This window comes from Castor canadensis, chromosome X (assembly GCF_047511655.1).
Source record: "Castor canadensis chromosome X, mCasCan1.hap1v2, whole genome shotgun sequence".
Taxonomy (NCBI): domain Eukaryota; kingdom Metazoa; phylum Chordata; class Mammalia; order Rodentia; family Castoridae; genus Castor; species Castor canadensis.
The window spans coordinates 554,244-568,366 of NC_133405.1; the positions used below are offsets into that span (position 1 = coordinate 554,244).

The following is a 14,123-nucleotide window of genomic DNA, read 5'->3' on the forward strand; positions in this document are numbered from 1 at the left end:
ATATTTGCAATGTGTATCTTACATGCAATCTAAGAAGAGACTGATATATAAGGAACTAAAAATTCAATGGTGAAAATATATATTCATCAATTAAAATGGGTGATAAATCTGAAGTCATCTTTTGCAAAAGGAGAGAAAGAAACAACCAACAGATAAATGCTCAATGTCAGGTCATCGGGAATGTAAATCCAAACCCCAATGATTTATTACCTCACCTCAGCAAAAATGGCTATTATCAAAAAGAGAAAAGTTAACAAGTGTTGGTAAGAATGTGGAGAAGAGAACCCTTGCACATTGTTGGTAGAAATGTAAATTAGTATAGCCACTATGGAAAACAGTATGAAGACTCTTCAAAAAACTAAAAATAGAATTGCCATATGATCCACCAATCCCACTCCTAGGGATATACCTAAAAGAAACAAAATTAGTATCTTGAACAGATATCTGCATTACCATACTTGTTGAAACATTCTTCACAATAGCAAAGATACACAATTAACCTAATCAACACATGAATGAAGAAAATATAGTATATAACAATGGACTATTACTCAGCCATAAATAGAAGGAAATCCTGTCATATATAACAACATGGATGAACTATAGATCACTGCACTAAGTGAAATAAAGCCAGCCTCAGATAAACAATTACTTCATGGTCTTACTCATAGGTACTATGAGTACTATTCTTACAACTTCTCTGCAAGTCTGAAATTATTTCTAAACAGAATATTAAAAAGAATAGCAATAACTAAAATAATCAAAACACTAAGGACAATTTCTAAAACAGAAAAAAATAAAATAGATAATAGGAAATCTGAACCAGTCCAACCAGTAGCAGGAAAGGGGGAAAAGAAAAAAAGCAAGCATGGCAAAAAGAAAGACAAAGAAAAGAAGATAATGATAGAAATACCGCCACAGATGTCAAACAATAATAATAAAATGAATGTGTTAACACTCTTCTATTAATAAACAGGTGTTCTGTCTATTTAAAACTGAATAACTGGTTCGCTCTGTTCTGTCGCTGGGTTTGGTGGTGTAGAGTCTCAGGCTAGTCATTACTTGTTTCAAGAGCGTTCTCCTGATGTACACTTTCATCTTTTGGATCACTGGTGTAATCCTTCTTGCTGTTGGCATTTGGGGCAAGGTGAGCCTGGAAAATTATTTTTCCCTCTTAAATGAGAAGGCCACCAATGTCCCTTTTGTGCTTATTGGCACTGGCACTGTCATTATTCTTTTGGGCACCTTTGGTTGTTTTGCTACCTGCCAAGCTTCTGCATAGATGCTGAGACTGTATGCAATGTTTCTGACTCTCATATTTTTGGTGGAACTGGTCGCGGCCATTGTAGGATTTGTTTTCAGATATGAGATTAAGAACAGCTTTAAGAGTAATTATGAAAGGGCTTTGAAGTACTACAACTCTATAGGAGATTATAGAAGTGAAGCCATAGACAAGATCCAAAGCATGTTGCATTGTTGCGGTGTCACCGATTTTATAAAGATTGGAAAGACACCAATTATTATTCAGAAGCAGGATTTCCCAAGAGTTTCTGTAAAGTTGAAGATTGTTCTCCACAGAGAGATGTAAATAAAGTAAACAATGAAGGTTGTTTTATAAAAGTAATGACCATTACAGAGTCAGAAATGGGAGTTGTTGCTGGAATTTCCTTTGGAGTTGCTTGCTTCCAGCTAATTGGAATCTTTTTCACCTACTGCCTCTCTCGAGTCATTACAGATAACCAGTATGAAATAGTGTAACCAGTATACACACAGGCTTTATCCTCTCCAACTTTAAGGTTACTTAGGTGTTCCCTGTGAATTTTAAGATGCCTGTATGGAGACTGACAAGAGTAGCTATAAATAGGCTGAAAAACTACACTGATAGATTGAAAAACTATACCCTACAGACTGATTAAATCAAGATATTTGTTTACTACATTTTAAGTCCACCTTCTGTCCTATGTGTGTTAGATCATTGAAACTCTGTATCTCTCAAACACTGGAAGAGCTAGTAAATTGTAAATGAAATATTGTGTTTCTCTCAACTTTTACTTTTCTCAACGCAGGGCCTTTGAAAGTGCTGTGAATTTGCTATTTTGGTAGTGGTGTTACTGATGAAAATTTAACCCATCCAAATTTGTTACTGATGTAGTATGATAAAAAATTGACCTCTCTGAACAGGCCTCTTACTTGCCAAGATTATCTGGTTTGATTGTATACTTTGCACCAAGAAGGTTAAAAGTCTCATTAGTCTCTGTTCTGCTGACAAACAGAAAGTCACGTTATATAATTTAATTCCAGGTAGTCATTGAATGGAGCCTCTCATTGGAGTTCCTGGGTAGTGGTAACAATGTAAGGCTTTGGGTCTAAAGCACCAAGACTAAGTTTCAACATAATTTACATTCTTTGCCTCCAAGATAAGGGATTTGTACTGATGTTTATACTTTCCCTATTGTTTGGAAGGTTCTGATTATTACTTTAATGGTGTCACAATAATTGTATTTTCCTTAGGATTTTAATGGAACTTCATTAACTTTAGCTGGAATTTCCTTATCAAGTTGATAAGACTTAATTGTCAATATTATGGTCAATTTTAATAGTCTTAGCTTTGGTTTGTGTCCTTGATTAATATTTTACACAATAAATATTGTTTTCCTCTAAAAAAAACCTGAATAACTCAAGATCTTGCTGGATTTTACAAGACACATACCTGAAACAAAGTAACTGAGGAAGGTTGAAAATAAAGCAATGGAAAAAGTTCCAACAGACAAACAAATGCTAATCACAAAAACTACAACACACAACAGGCAGCCCGCTACCTATTCCAAATGCTCATTCTCACCTTCCTCCTGGGTAACAGAATTCTAATTTTCAGCCAAGACAGAGTTACCTGAAATAAAAGACTAGACTTTCCAGTCTCCCTGGTAGTTTAAGAATAGCCATTTGATCAAGCTCTGTTAACAAGATGGAAGTGGAAGTGTTTTCTGGGACTTCTGGCAAGGTTGCTCACTTATTGGAAATAGCAGATATGGGATGTGCCCCCTTTTGCCCTCTTACATTTCCTTCCTTCTGCCCCTCAGCTGTGATGTGCTGGCAGGAGCTCCAGAAATCTCATGGACCACGAGAGGACCTTCAATCAGAAACCATATAGCAAGATGGTGAAGCAAGAAAGGAGCCTGGCTCTGTGAGCTCTGGGATATCTATCTCCAGATTACTTCCACCCAAAAAATAAATATGTTATTTGTTTAAATTAATTTTATTTTAATTTTTCTAATATATGTTGCTAAACCTAATCCTGATAGGAATAATATTCCTTAGAAAGAAACAATTTAAGGTATACATATGGAACAAGGAGGGCTCTTCCACATTTAACAATCTCTATACATCCTCATACACTAACAAAATGGCTTCCAAAGATATAGACTAAAATATAAGTAGTGGACAAATCTAGTTGCGATGGGAGGTTTACACACATCTCTCAGATATCTATAATCAAAATCAATACGAATGAAGAAGGCTTTAAAGGTTGGTATAACACAACTTAAGTTTATTCTAACAGTGGTATGAGAACTTGTACCCAAAAGAAAATACACATATTTCCACAAATAAATAGTTTTTTCATAGTTGTGAAAAAGTCACAACTGTGTTCTAAATCAGAGGTCAGCAAACTTTTTAGGTAAAACAATCAGACTACAAATACTGCAACCTGTGTGGGGCACAAGGTCTCTGCCACAACCACTCAACTCTGCAATTACAGCAAATGCAGTCACAGATAATACATAAACAAATGGGTATACTTATATGCTAATTAAAACTTGATTTACTAATACAGGCCTCAGGCCCATATGGCCAACAGTCTCTAGTTTGTGGATCCCTGTTCTAACTAACAAAGGAAAACAATCATACACACACACTCTACAAAACTGATATAAAACAGGCCACAATCAGTTATCATAATACAGTGTTAAAATTAACACAGTAGAACTGTCATCCAACCTACACACCTGGAAATTTTTAAATGTTCTTCTAAATAACTTTTAGGTTGAAGAGAAAATAAAAATGGAAAATACACATGATTTGAAAGCAAACAATTTTAAAAAAATTGGAACTACCATATATATTAAAACCCAGCAGCCAGCATGGTGTTAGTACATGCCTATAATCCCAGCTACTCCAGAGGCAAAGGCAGGAGGATGATGAGTTCAAGGCCAGCCTGGGCAAAGTTAGGGAGACTCTATCTCAAAATTAAAATGCAAAATGAAAGGGCTGAAGGTGTAGTTCAAATGATAGAGCACTTGGCTAGCATGTGCAAGGCCCTTGGTTCAGTACTGCAAAAACAATAACAAAAATTGCCTCAAGGGAAGAGGAAAATTTATAGCCTTAAACATATTAGAAAATAAGGAAGATAAAAAATAAGGTTAGTTTCCACTTCTGTTACTTATAATAATAATAATAATAGTAATAATAATAATAATGCAACAGTAAAACACATAGGAAAATAAGAGTTGACTAACTCAGTTTCTTAGCTTTTTTGTTTCTCCTTTTTTCTTTATTACTTTCTTCCTTTGAAAAAACAGCCAAATAGACGTCTGTGGCAACAGAATGAAGAAAAAAGAAAAATAGTATTAGCAATGGAAAGGGGCACATACAGAGAGAACACTTTCTCATTTGAAAATCTGTGACTAATAAAGGGATATTAAAACAGTAGCTCAAGTGGATGAATGGTTTGCTTTTGGTTGTTTTCATATCTTAGCTATGATACTACTACAGTGAACAATGATTAATTTTACTTATTTTGGTGGTTCTGGGCCTTGTCTATTCTGGACCTTTGCCCATTTTTAAATTATACTTTTTGTTATTTAGTTTTAGAAGTTCTTTATATGTTTTGAATAGTATCCCTCATCAGTTACACAGTTTGCAAGTGTTTTCCCCCATTCTGTAGGTTTCCTTTTCATTTCATTTATTGTTACCTTTGCTGTGCACACTTTTTAGTTTGAGATAGTCCTTCCTATTTGTTTTTGGGTTTTTTGCCTGAGGCATATGCCCACATTTTTTTGCCAAGACCAAAACCAAAATTTTACCCTGTTTTCTTCTACTAGTTTTCAGTTTTAGGCTTTACTTTTGAGTCTTTATTCTATTTCATTGATTTTTGTATATGGTATGAAGGGGTAAAAATTTAATCCTTTACATGTGGATATCCAGTCTCCCCTACAGAGGTCACCCTTTTCCACTGAATGTTCCACCTTTGCTGCAGATTAGTACTGTGATACCATGAGAATCAATCTGATAACTAAGAGGGTGACTAGTTAGATTCACATTAGAAACTTCCATGACCTTCTGTGGGAGGTGGTTCCAATGACAGTTTAGCTTTCAGAGCCCCAAAATACCACCTAGTGGTCAATGAGGAACCTATATGGTAGCCTATTGGTCCATTTTGCTCTCCAGTATACTAATTAGGATCAGATACATGCATACATTGCTCAAGGTTGAGTCCAGAAATTTATAAACTTTGTGATGTTGTTTTATTATCATCATCATCACTGCCAACAATAGTACCAGCATTGTTATTATAGTTAACAACAAGAACTGGTACCCTAATGCCCATAATTAGCATGAGACCAAGAAGACAACCTTCCCTTCCCTACAGCAAAGGTTCACTTAAGTCATCTCCTCAATAGTTCAGAATTAATACCCCAAGACTGACTAAAGCTTGAAAAAACTGCTTAAAATATGGAATTGGACTGGGTTATAAATAAGGTTTTTCTCTCCCTACAGAATGAGAACTTCCCAGAGCTGAAAGTGTCCAGCTTTTGAATAAGTTAACTATACATAATTACATCATGCAAAATTTCATTATATCAAGAAGATAAAATCCTAAAAGCTGTCAGAGAGATGGGATGAGTATCCTACAAAAGAAGAACTTATTGGCAAAAAAGTTATCAAATTCTGAGGGGGAAAATATCCATGTAGAATTCTTTATCCAGCAAGATTTTTTATTAGGAATAAAAACATTTAATGCAAGAAGGACCCAAGAAAGCTTAGCTCAAACGCACATCATTCTTCAGAAGTTACTAAGAGGATCTCTTCCAGCAAACTTACAAAGTGAACTAAGAATCGAGACCACAACAGAGCCAACTCAGGAGAATGAAGGAAAAATCCCAGGATGTCAGCTACAGAGCAGGCCTACAGAATATATCAGATCAGAGTACAAAGATGGAGGGTTTCATGGAGTAATTCTTGAAAAAGCAGAGATTTCAAATATTTTTACATTACATCTAAGAGTTTGGAGCTCAAGGAGGTGACAAAAGAAAAATAAGGGGAAAAAGCCACTCACTCAAAACACCATGTAAAAGCAAAGCAAAAAAAAGAAAAAAAAAACACAAGAAGGAAGTGGAATTGTAATATACTACATAACACTGCTTAGTTGTATATGGATATTTACATAACCATATAATATAAAGCAATTTATTTTCTACTCTTAAAATTAACCAATAGATAAAACGCAGTAAATGCAATTATGAATACAACCTAGAATATAGATGTTTGCAGCTGTGAAAATATAGTAAAACTACAAGTATCAATAGGGAGACCAAAATAAATTATCTATTGTTACTTGTTCATAGAATATATAAAGAAGGAAACTTTATTTATAAAGATAAGTTGCCAACATAAGACATAGGGTAGTATAAGTGACCTATATCTTTATTTGTGAATACAAGATAACACAACAATAATAAGAACAGATATTTTTTAAATGTGGTAAATCAAGAAAGCATATTATTTGGATATATCAAAGTAAACATCAGAAGCACAAAAAACAAAATTAGGAGACAAAAAAGTGATTCCTTTTGAAGAGTGAGACTATTTATTACAATCCATTCTATACCATTTGATATTTTGATACCTATGCATTTATTAGTTTGGTGGAAAATCTTTAAATTATTGTTCCTTGAGTAGGTAACTTTTATTTGGTTCCATACTATTAAGATTCCTCATAGCTGTTTTTTAAGGCTGCATATTATTCCATTATGTGGTTGCATTATAATTTATTTAATCAGTTCCATACTGATAAACATCTCAAGTTTTTTCCCAATTCTTTGTTATCTCAAAAAATAAACTGACAAATGTTATAAGAAAAAAAATTAAGACAGTCTGCTTCCATCTTCCAATTAGATAATAAACCTGGCTCTCCTTTCTGTATTCTCAGTGCCTACAATAGTGCTTTACATATATTTGAATGAGATGCTATAATTCTGTAATTAAGTTTATGGCACAGAGAGCTGAAGATTATTTCCACAGTAGACTGCTTGTCTAGCATGTGAGGCCCTGATTCCATCCTCAGCACCACAAAGAAAGTTTATAACACAGCAAAGAATTTATAACACTCTAAATATTCAATCTTTGTTTTATAAGTCACCAGGGAAAGGAAAACTAGTAATGCCACATAGTTTAGGAAATATGGAACAAGACTGTACTGATGTAATTATAGTGAAGAGACTACTTATATGATCCTAGCTTCCTAGAACCTCAATATCCAAGCTACAAGAGATTCTAATTCCTGGATATAAGTAAAAATATAGATTGGTTAGTATCTTATCAGTGAAAGAAATAAAATGAAATAATTCCCTGGACTGGAGATTAGGCCATCAATAAATACATATGACTCTCTCATACTTACTCCGAGCTCTTTTGGGCCTGTATGGATTGGAAGCAAGTGTAGAGTACTCGGCCAGTCTATTAAAAAAGGACAGAAAGAAATGTCACACTTAAAAGGATTAATTTTTTGTTGTTTCATTATTTTCTATTGAAACATATATCTATGCCTCTTTATGGAGTACATTAGAGCAATTAATACATGTATAGAATGTATAATAATCAAATCAGGGTAATAAGCATTTCTATTTCTCCAACTACTAATCATTTTTGTATTGGGAATTTCATAGAAATTTAGTAGACTGTAACTTAAAACCCAAGGTTCCTCTGGAAATGGAAGGTTAAAAGAAATTCCAAAGATTGAATATGTCACAGAATTGCTAACAAATGTGAGAACCAAGAAAGTAAAAAGCAGAACACTGAAACTGCTATGTTGGAAGCTGACAAACCATTCCAGAACTACTTATGACAATACACAGATAAAATTTACAATGACAAAGCCAAAAGCATTTTGAATGAAGTATAAAGTTCAAGACATTGAACTGTAGTGTTTCCGGGGAAAGAGTGTTTTATGACTTAACAAGATCTGGCTCTCATTATCTTTCAGACCTCATTTAGGATAACCAAATGTGCCATCATCCAAACAAGGACACTTCCAAGAGGGAAAGAAGTTAAGTAAATAGGACACTGGGATTAAACTGAGGTTCTCTGAGGCAAACTGTGATGGATGGTTATGATCTTCTTCACTCTGCTAAAGCCACACCAACTTCCTCAGTGTTCCCTGAACATGCCACACTCACCTTAGGGTCTTTGCACTGGCTATTTCCTCTGCCTGTGATGATCTTCCCCCAAGAAATCCACAAGACTTGCTCCCTCACCTTCTTCCGGTCCTGACTCAATAACCCTTGTCATTGAAACCTTCCCTGGCCATCCTATTAAAATTGCAAAGAGATTTTTTCTCTACTCTGTGGATGAACACACACACACACACACACACACGCACACGCACACACACACACACACACACACTACCTTTGTGTTTTTATCCTCTATGAAACAGGAAAAAATAAGTCCTACAAAGCCTTGATCCATCATCTGGTACATGGCTTGTGTGCGAACATCTGAAAGTAAAAATAAAATATTCTGTCAACAAACTATTTCATACACTTCACTTAAAGGCAAAAATAGAAAAAGCAATTTCATCACTGATTAAAGGAGTGAGGACACAGACCGAGAGCCCCAACAGCTAAAATGGATTATATACAAACAGATTATAGATACAAATTTTGCAAATCTCACCTTTAACACCTATGAGTCTTCAGATGGGAGTATACTGAACAGTAGTGGTCTTTACAATAAGCAATTTTCAGTTACACTTTGATTTGGGGGGGGGAGGGTACTAACTGACTGTCAGGTTTCAATCTTGATTTTTCAAATACATTTAAAATCGGATGCTAAAATTTTATCTCACTATTAAATATAATATAACAAACATGGCAAAAAAGACTAAAAATCTGTTTAAGGATAGTAAACTTTTAGTTTCAATTAGCCACGGCCTATGCAATGGAGAAGGAAAACTGATATCCATTTCTAAAGACAATAAACACTGTAGCCTCATAGCGCTTACCAACATGTGAAGGCCAAACAGTTATGTGAGGGTGGGAATGGTACCAGCCCACAACTCTCATGGGGCGACCTGTCAGTTCAGCCAACCTGTGTGTCTGTCAAGGTATTTTCAAAACGTAGGAAAATTATTTTGCTGCTTATAACAAAGGCTCACAAATCATACTGAAGCAATCTTAAAATAATTAAAAATGAAGTAAGGGTGATGCTCAAAATATCTCATGCTATCCACTTAAAGCCCAAGGTTGTTTTGGTTTTTTGTTTTTTTTTAAAAAAACAGGATGGAACCCAGGCCTCATGCATACAAGGCAAGTGTTCTACCACTTAGCCCCAAGAATTTTTTTATTTATGTGATTTATCTCTGGTACATTATCAATGTTAACAATAAAAAATAGAGTGGTTTCAGAGCCCAAATAAAGATGAGGGTATAGCTCAGTACAGTAGCAGAGCACTTACCTAGTATGCACAGGGCCTCGGGTTCCATCTTCAAAATAAAAAACTTGACCAGCAAGTACGAGGCCCTAAATTCCCCAGTATATATATATATATAAAGAGAGAGACCACATGAACAAAGGCCCCCAGCTTATTCTCCCCATTTGTCTAGAAATATCTACCCAAAGAAAATTTCCAGGCCAGGTGTGGTGGATCATGCCTATAATCCATCCCAGTTACTTGGGAGACAAAAATAGAGGAGTATCACAGTTTTAGGCCAGCCTGGGACAAAACCGTTAGAGATCCTATCTCAACAAACAAGCCAGGCCTGGTAGAGCATGCCTGTTATCCCAGCTATTTGGGAAGTAGAGGTAGTAGGATTGCCTTCTGAGGTTGGCCCAGGCAAAAGTACAAGAATCTATCTGAAAAACAAACTAAAGCAAATAGGGCTGAGCATGTGGCTAAAATGGTACAATGCTTGCCTAGCAAGACAAGTCCCTGAGTTCAATCCCCAGTACTGCCAAAAAAGAAAATTTCAATAATTCATAGTCTCAAACTTAAGAGAAACAACTACTGCTGCTATTCCCTGAAATGCTGATAAGTTTTTCTACATAATAATCCTCTTTTATACAGCTAATAAAACTATTTTTTATATTTTTTATTGTTTTTGGTTGTTTGAAACAGGGTCTTGCTATGTAATCCAGGCTGGCCTCAAACTCCTGCCTCTGCTTGCTGAGTGCTGGGGTTATAGGTGTGCTCTACCACACTTGGCTTAAATGTGCTTTTGGCCAGGCTTATACATTCTATGAAAATTACTACAGTGTTTGGGATTCAATAGAATGGGTGAATGTTCTTAAAGATGTGACCAATTTTTTCAAAGCTGTAGTTGGTAAAAATCCCTGAATTCATTTCATCAAGAAGTTACAATGAAATGCTTGAGAAATAGGAAAGATGAAATCAAGCAGGCTCTGTTAGGAGAAATTGACATTCATTCTGTACAAATACAGGATTCTGATTGTTAATTAAAGCTTGCACTTTCTAGTGACAAGACTGCTTTTTGTAGTACTGGGTTTTGATCTCAGGGCTCTGTGCTTGCTAGGTAGACGCTCTACCACTTGAGTCACTCCACCAGCCCTAGTGACAAAATTGCTACTTTGCAAATGCTTTTAAATCTTAATTAGATGTAAAAGGAAACTGAATTAAAACTGTGTTTTGTTGATGAGTTCATAAGAGCTGCAGAATCTAATAAATTCCTTAGAAGTATTTAATAAGGCTGTCTTTCAGTTGAAATAACTAGAAATGGTGACTACCAATGCTATCAGATTTTATTGTTACAACTGATATTGCACAGTGAATACTATGTGTTCAGCAACCTTGCAATGTATTGACTGCTACACCAGGCTGAGAAAGCAGCACTGTTGAAATTACAAGGATAAAAATCTATCAACAATCCTAAGGAACAGGAAATAACTAAAACAAAAGAAGGAAAAGCTATAGTAGCAGTTTATATTTTTATGATTGTTTTGTTGTATTTATTAAATATTTGAGATATCTTTGTAAATAGTTTAATTGAAACCTAAAAGTAGGTCCTACGGCAACATAAACACAAAACACAAAGATATTTAAATGTTGCTTCAGAAATTATGTGCACAACTTGACTAGAGATGTGGTTCAAGTGGTAGAGTGCCTGCTTTGCAAGTGTGAAGCCCTTAGTTCAAACCCTAGTGCCACCAAAAAAAAAAGAAAAAGAAACCTAAGAATTTTAGACTGGAGATGTGGTTTAAGTGGTAGAATGCCTGCTTAGAAATCATGAAATCCAGAGTTCAAGTCCCAGTACTGCCAAAAAAAATTTTTTTAAAAAAAGAATTTATAACAAAATGGACCTATACATGCCTAAAAAGTAATTTAAAAAAAATAGGTAGTATATACACATAGTATGGAGTCCAGCTCAAAGGAAGTGAATGTTCCATTTGATCATTCTTTGCTTATATTTATGAGGGTATATTGCATTCAATTCTCAGCACTGTATTTTCTTTTGGCAATACTGGGGTTTGAACTCTGAGCTTTGTGTTTGCTACGTATGCACTGTACCTCTTGAACCACACTATCCCTTAATTCTCCGGTTATTTTTAAGGTGGGCTCTCACTTTTTTGTCTAGACCTTGATCCTATTTTATACTCCCCACCATGACTGGAATGACAGGCACATGCCCACTTTTATTTCCACTGAGATTAATGTTTCACGGACTTTTTTGCCCAGCTGGCCTTGTACCTTGATCCTTGAATCTCAGCCTCCTATGTAGCTTCGGATGACAGGCACAGGCTACCACACCCAGCTATTAGCTGAGAGATGGGGTCTTGCTAGCTTTTTCTTTTCTTTTTCTATTTTTTTTGTTGGCCTGGGTTGGCCTCAAACCACAATCATCCCAATCTCAATCTCAGCCTCTTGCACAGTTTTAGGATGACAGGAGCATGCCACTGGCACTTGGTTCTCAAGCCCTACATTTTTTGAGGGGAATTGTCAAAAACTAATCTCTCCAAAGGATAGATTTCCTAATTTCCTGGAAATTAGGAAAACCTGAAGCAGGCTCAAAAAGGAATGGAGGTGGGAGGGGCAGGAGCAGGGAGTAGGGGAGACTCCCCACCCAGGGAACATTTAGGAGCACAAATGTCAGAAATTTCCAATTCTTCCAATAAAACCCACTAAAAAGGAGAAACAGAAATTCTGATTAACCAAATAATTGCACTTAAGGGGTAAATATGAAAACTGGGAGTCACCAGGAAGAAAATTTGTGAAACCATCTGAAACAAGATGACTGCAGCAATCAGATCAATGAGGCCCAGAAGCCTCAGAGCTATTCTTCTTATTGATGAACAAGGATATCTCTGCCTCTGTTGAGGCTGCAGACAGCTGCTCTGGAGAAATTTCTACTCGGTCCTTCCTCTTATCAGAACGTCGTAAAATGATGACAGAATGAATGTGAACAATTCTGACGGTGTCAACCTAAAGAAAAAGCCACAGAAATAGTTACTTCTGTCTCTCACCAGTAACACTTCTCTAATTTCCTGTCAATTACAGAATTGTATTTTATTACAGTATCAGGTTAAAGATTACATTTAGAAAACCGACACTTTTCTCATGAATAATGAAATGAAAGACATCCAATCTCTCTCTCTCTCTCTCTCTCTTTCTATATATATATATATATATATACACACACACATACTTATCTATCTATCTCTCTATATATATATTTCAAAAACAAAAATATAAAAGCTAGTATTTAGATCAAGGAAGTAGTTTTTGAATGATCAACTAGTAATTATGTACAAGATACTGTATCATACAAAAGAATATAAATCAGGCTGCTGACAATCAAACTGTTCAAAATGCTAATGTCATGGTTGAGCAGCAAGCACCACACACATGAAACTACTCTAATAATGGTGTAAATCAATGCTATAGGAGATCAGAAGAAAAGAGTCACTTAGAAAAACATCTTAATAAAAAAAGAACACAAGTTTATCTGTTCTTTGATTGCTATGTATGAACATATAGAATTTGTACAGGTGCCAAACAGGTACATGAACTACAGAAGAAGTAAAGTGTGAGCGAGGGGTTTGAGAGGCAAGTTGGTCAACTGATTACAAAACAGAGCTTGAGGTGGAATGGCAGATGATAAGGCTAAGAAGGTTGATAAAATATACAAACTCCCCAATACCAAGCCATGGTTGCAACTAGAAGGAAGGAAATTACAATATGGCAATGTTTAGCAATCAGGTGGGATTATAGCTTAGGCTTAAACAGAATCAGTGGGAAAAATCAATAAAATTTTTATGAATGGCCAAAAATGTGTGGAGAGAAGGATCAGAGGTATGGGCCTGAATCAGGAGGGGTACCCACATTTAGGATAGGGTAGAATAAAAAGGGATCAAGAGGAAGACAGAGAAGGCAAAACCAGAACAGTGAAATGGTTTAAAAGTTTCAGGGGAAAGGATGGGCTTGCAATGCTAGACGTTGAAGGGACGAGGATAAAATCAGAGAGGAAGCTTTTGAAGTAAGCTATAGCTCTATATTGTGCAATACAGGTACTGTTTGACACAAATGGCTACTGAGTCCTTGAAATAAGGCAAGTGTGGCTTCACATGTGCCACAGTATGATATACAATGGAATTCAAAGATTTCATACAAAAAGGAAAATCTCTCAACATTCCTTAATATTAACTACATATTAAAATAATCCTTTGGATGTTAGGGCTAAATAAAATACACTCTTACAATTAATTTCACCTATTTCGTTTTACCATGATTACTAGACATTTTAAAATTATGTATACTGCTCACATTTGTGGCTCACATATTTCTAATGGACAAAGATTGTATCTGTTTTCTATGTTCTGCTTGCAACTTTAATT

General features: G+C 35.5%; 1 protein-coding gene and 1 pseudogene across 1 annotated transcript in view; one reads left to right on the top strand and one right to left on the bottom strand.

Annotated features, from left to right (window-relative positions):
- LOC109688580 (lys-63-specific deubiquitinase BRCC36) overlaps window positions 1–14,123 on the bottom strand; it is a 32,152-nt gene that overhangs the window by 13,810 nt on the left and 4,219 nt on the right. Inside the window, exons 4-7 of the mRNA XM_074062839.1 lie at window positions 12,592–12,711; window positions 9,281–9,368; window positions 8,686–8,774; window positions 7,679–7,734 (exon numbers count right to left, since the gene is read on the bottom strand). Of these exons, the coding sequence (XP_073918940.1) occupies window positions 7,679–7,734; window positions 8,686–8,774; window positions 9,281–9,368; window positions 12,592–12,711 (353 nt within the window). The remainder of the gene's footprint in view (window positions 1–7,678; window positions 7,735–8,685; window positions 8,775–9,280; window positions 9,369–12,591; window positions 12,712–14,123) is intronic.
- Window positions 1,060–2,056, top strand: LOC109674377 (tetraspanin-6 pseudogene; annotated as a pseudogene).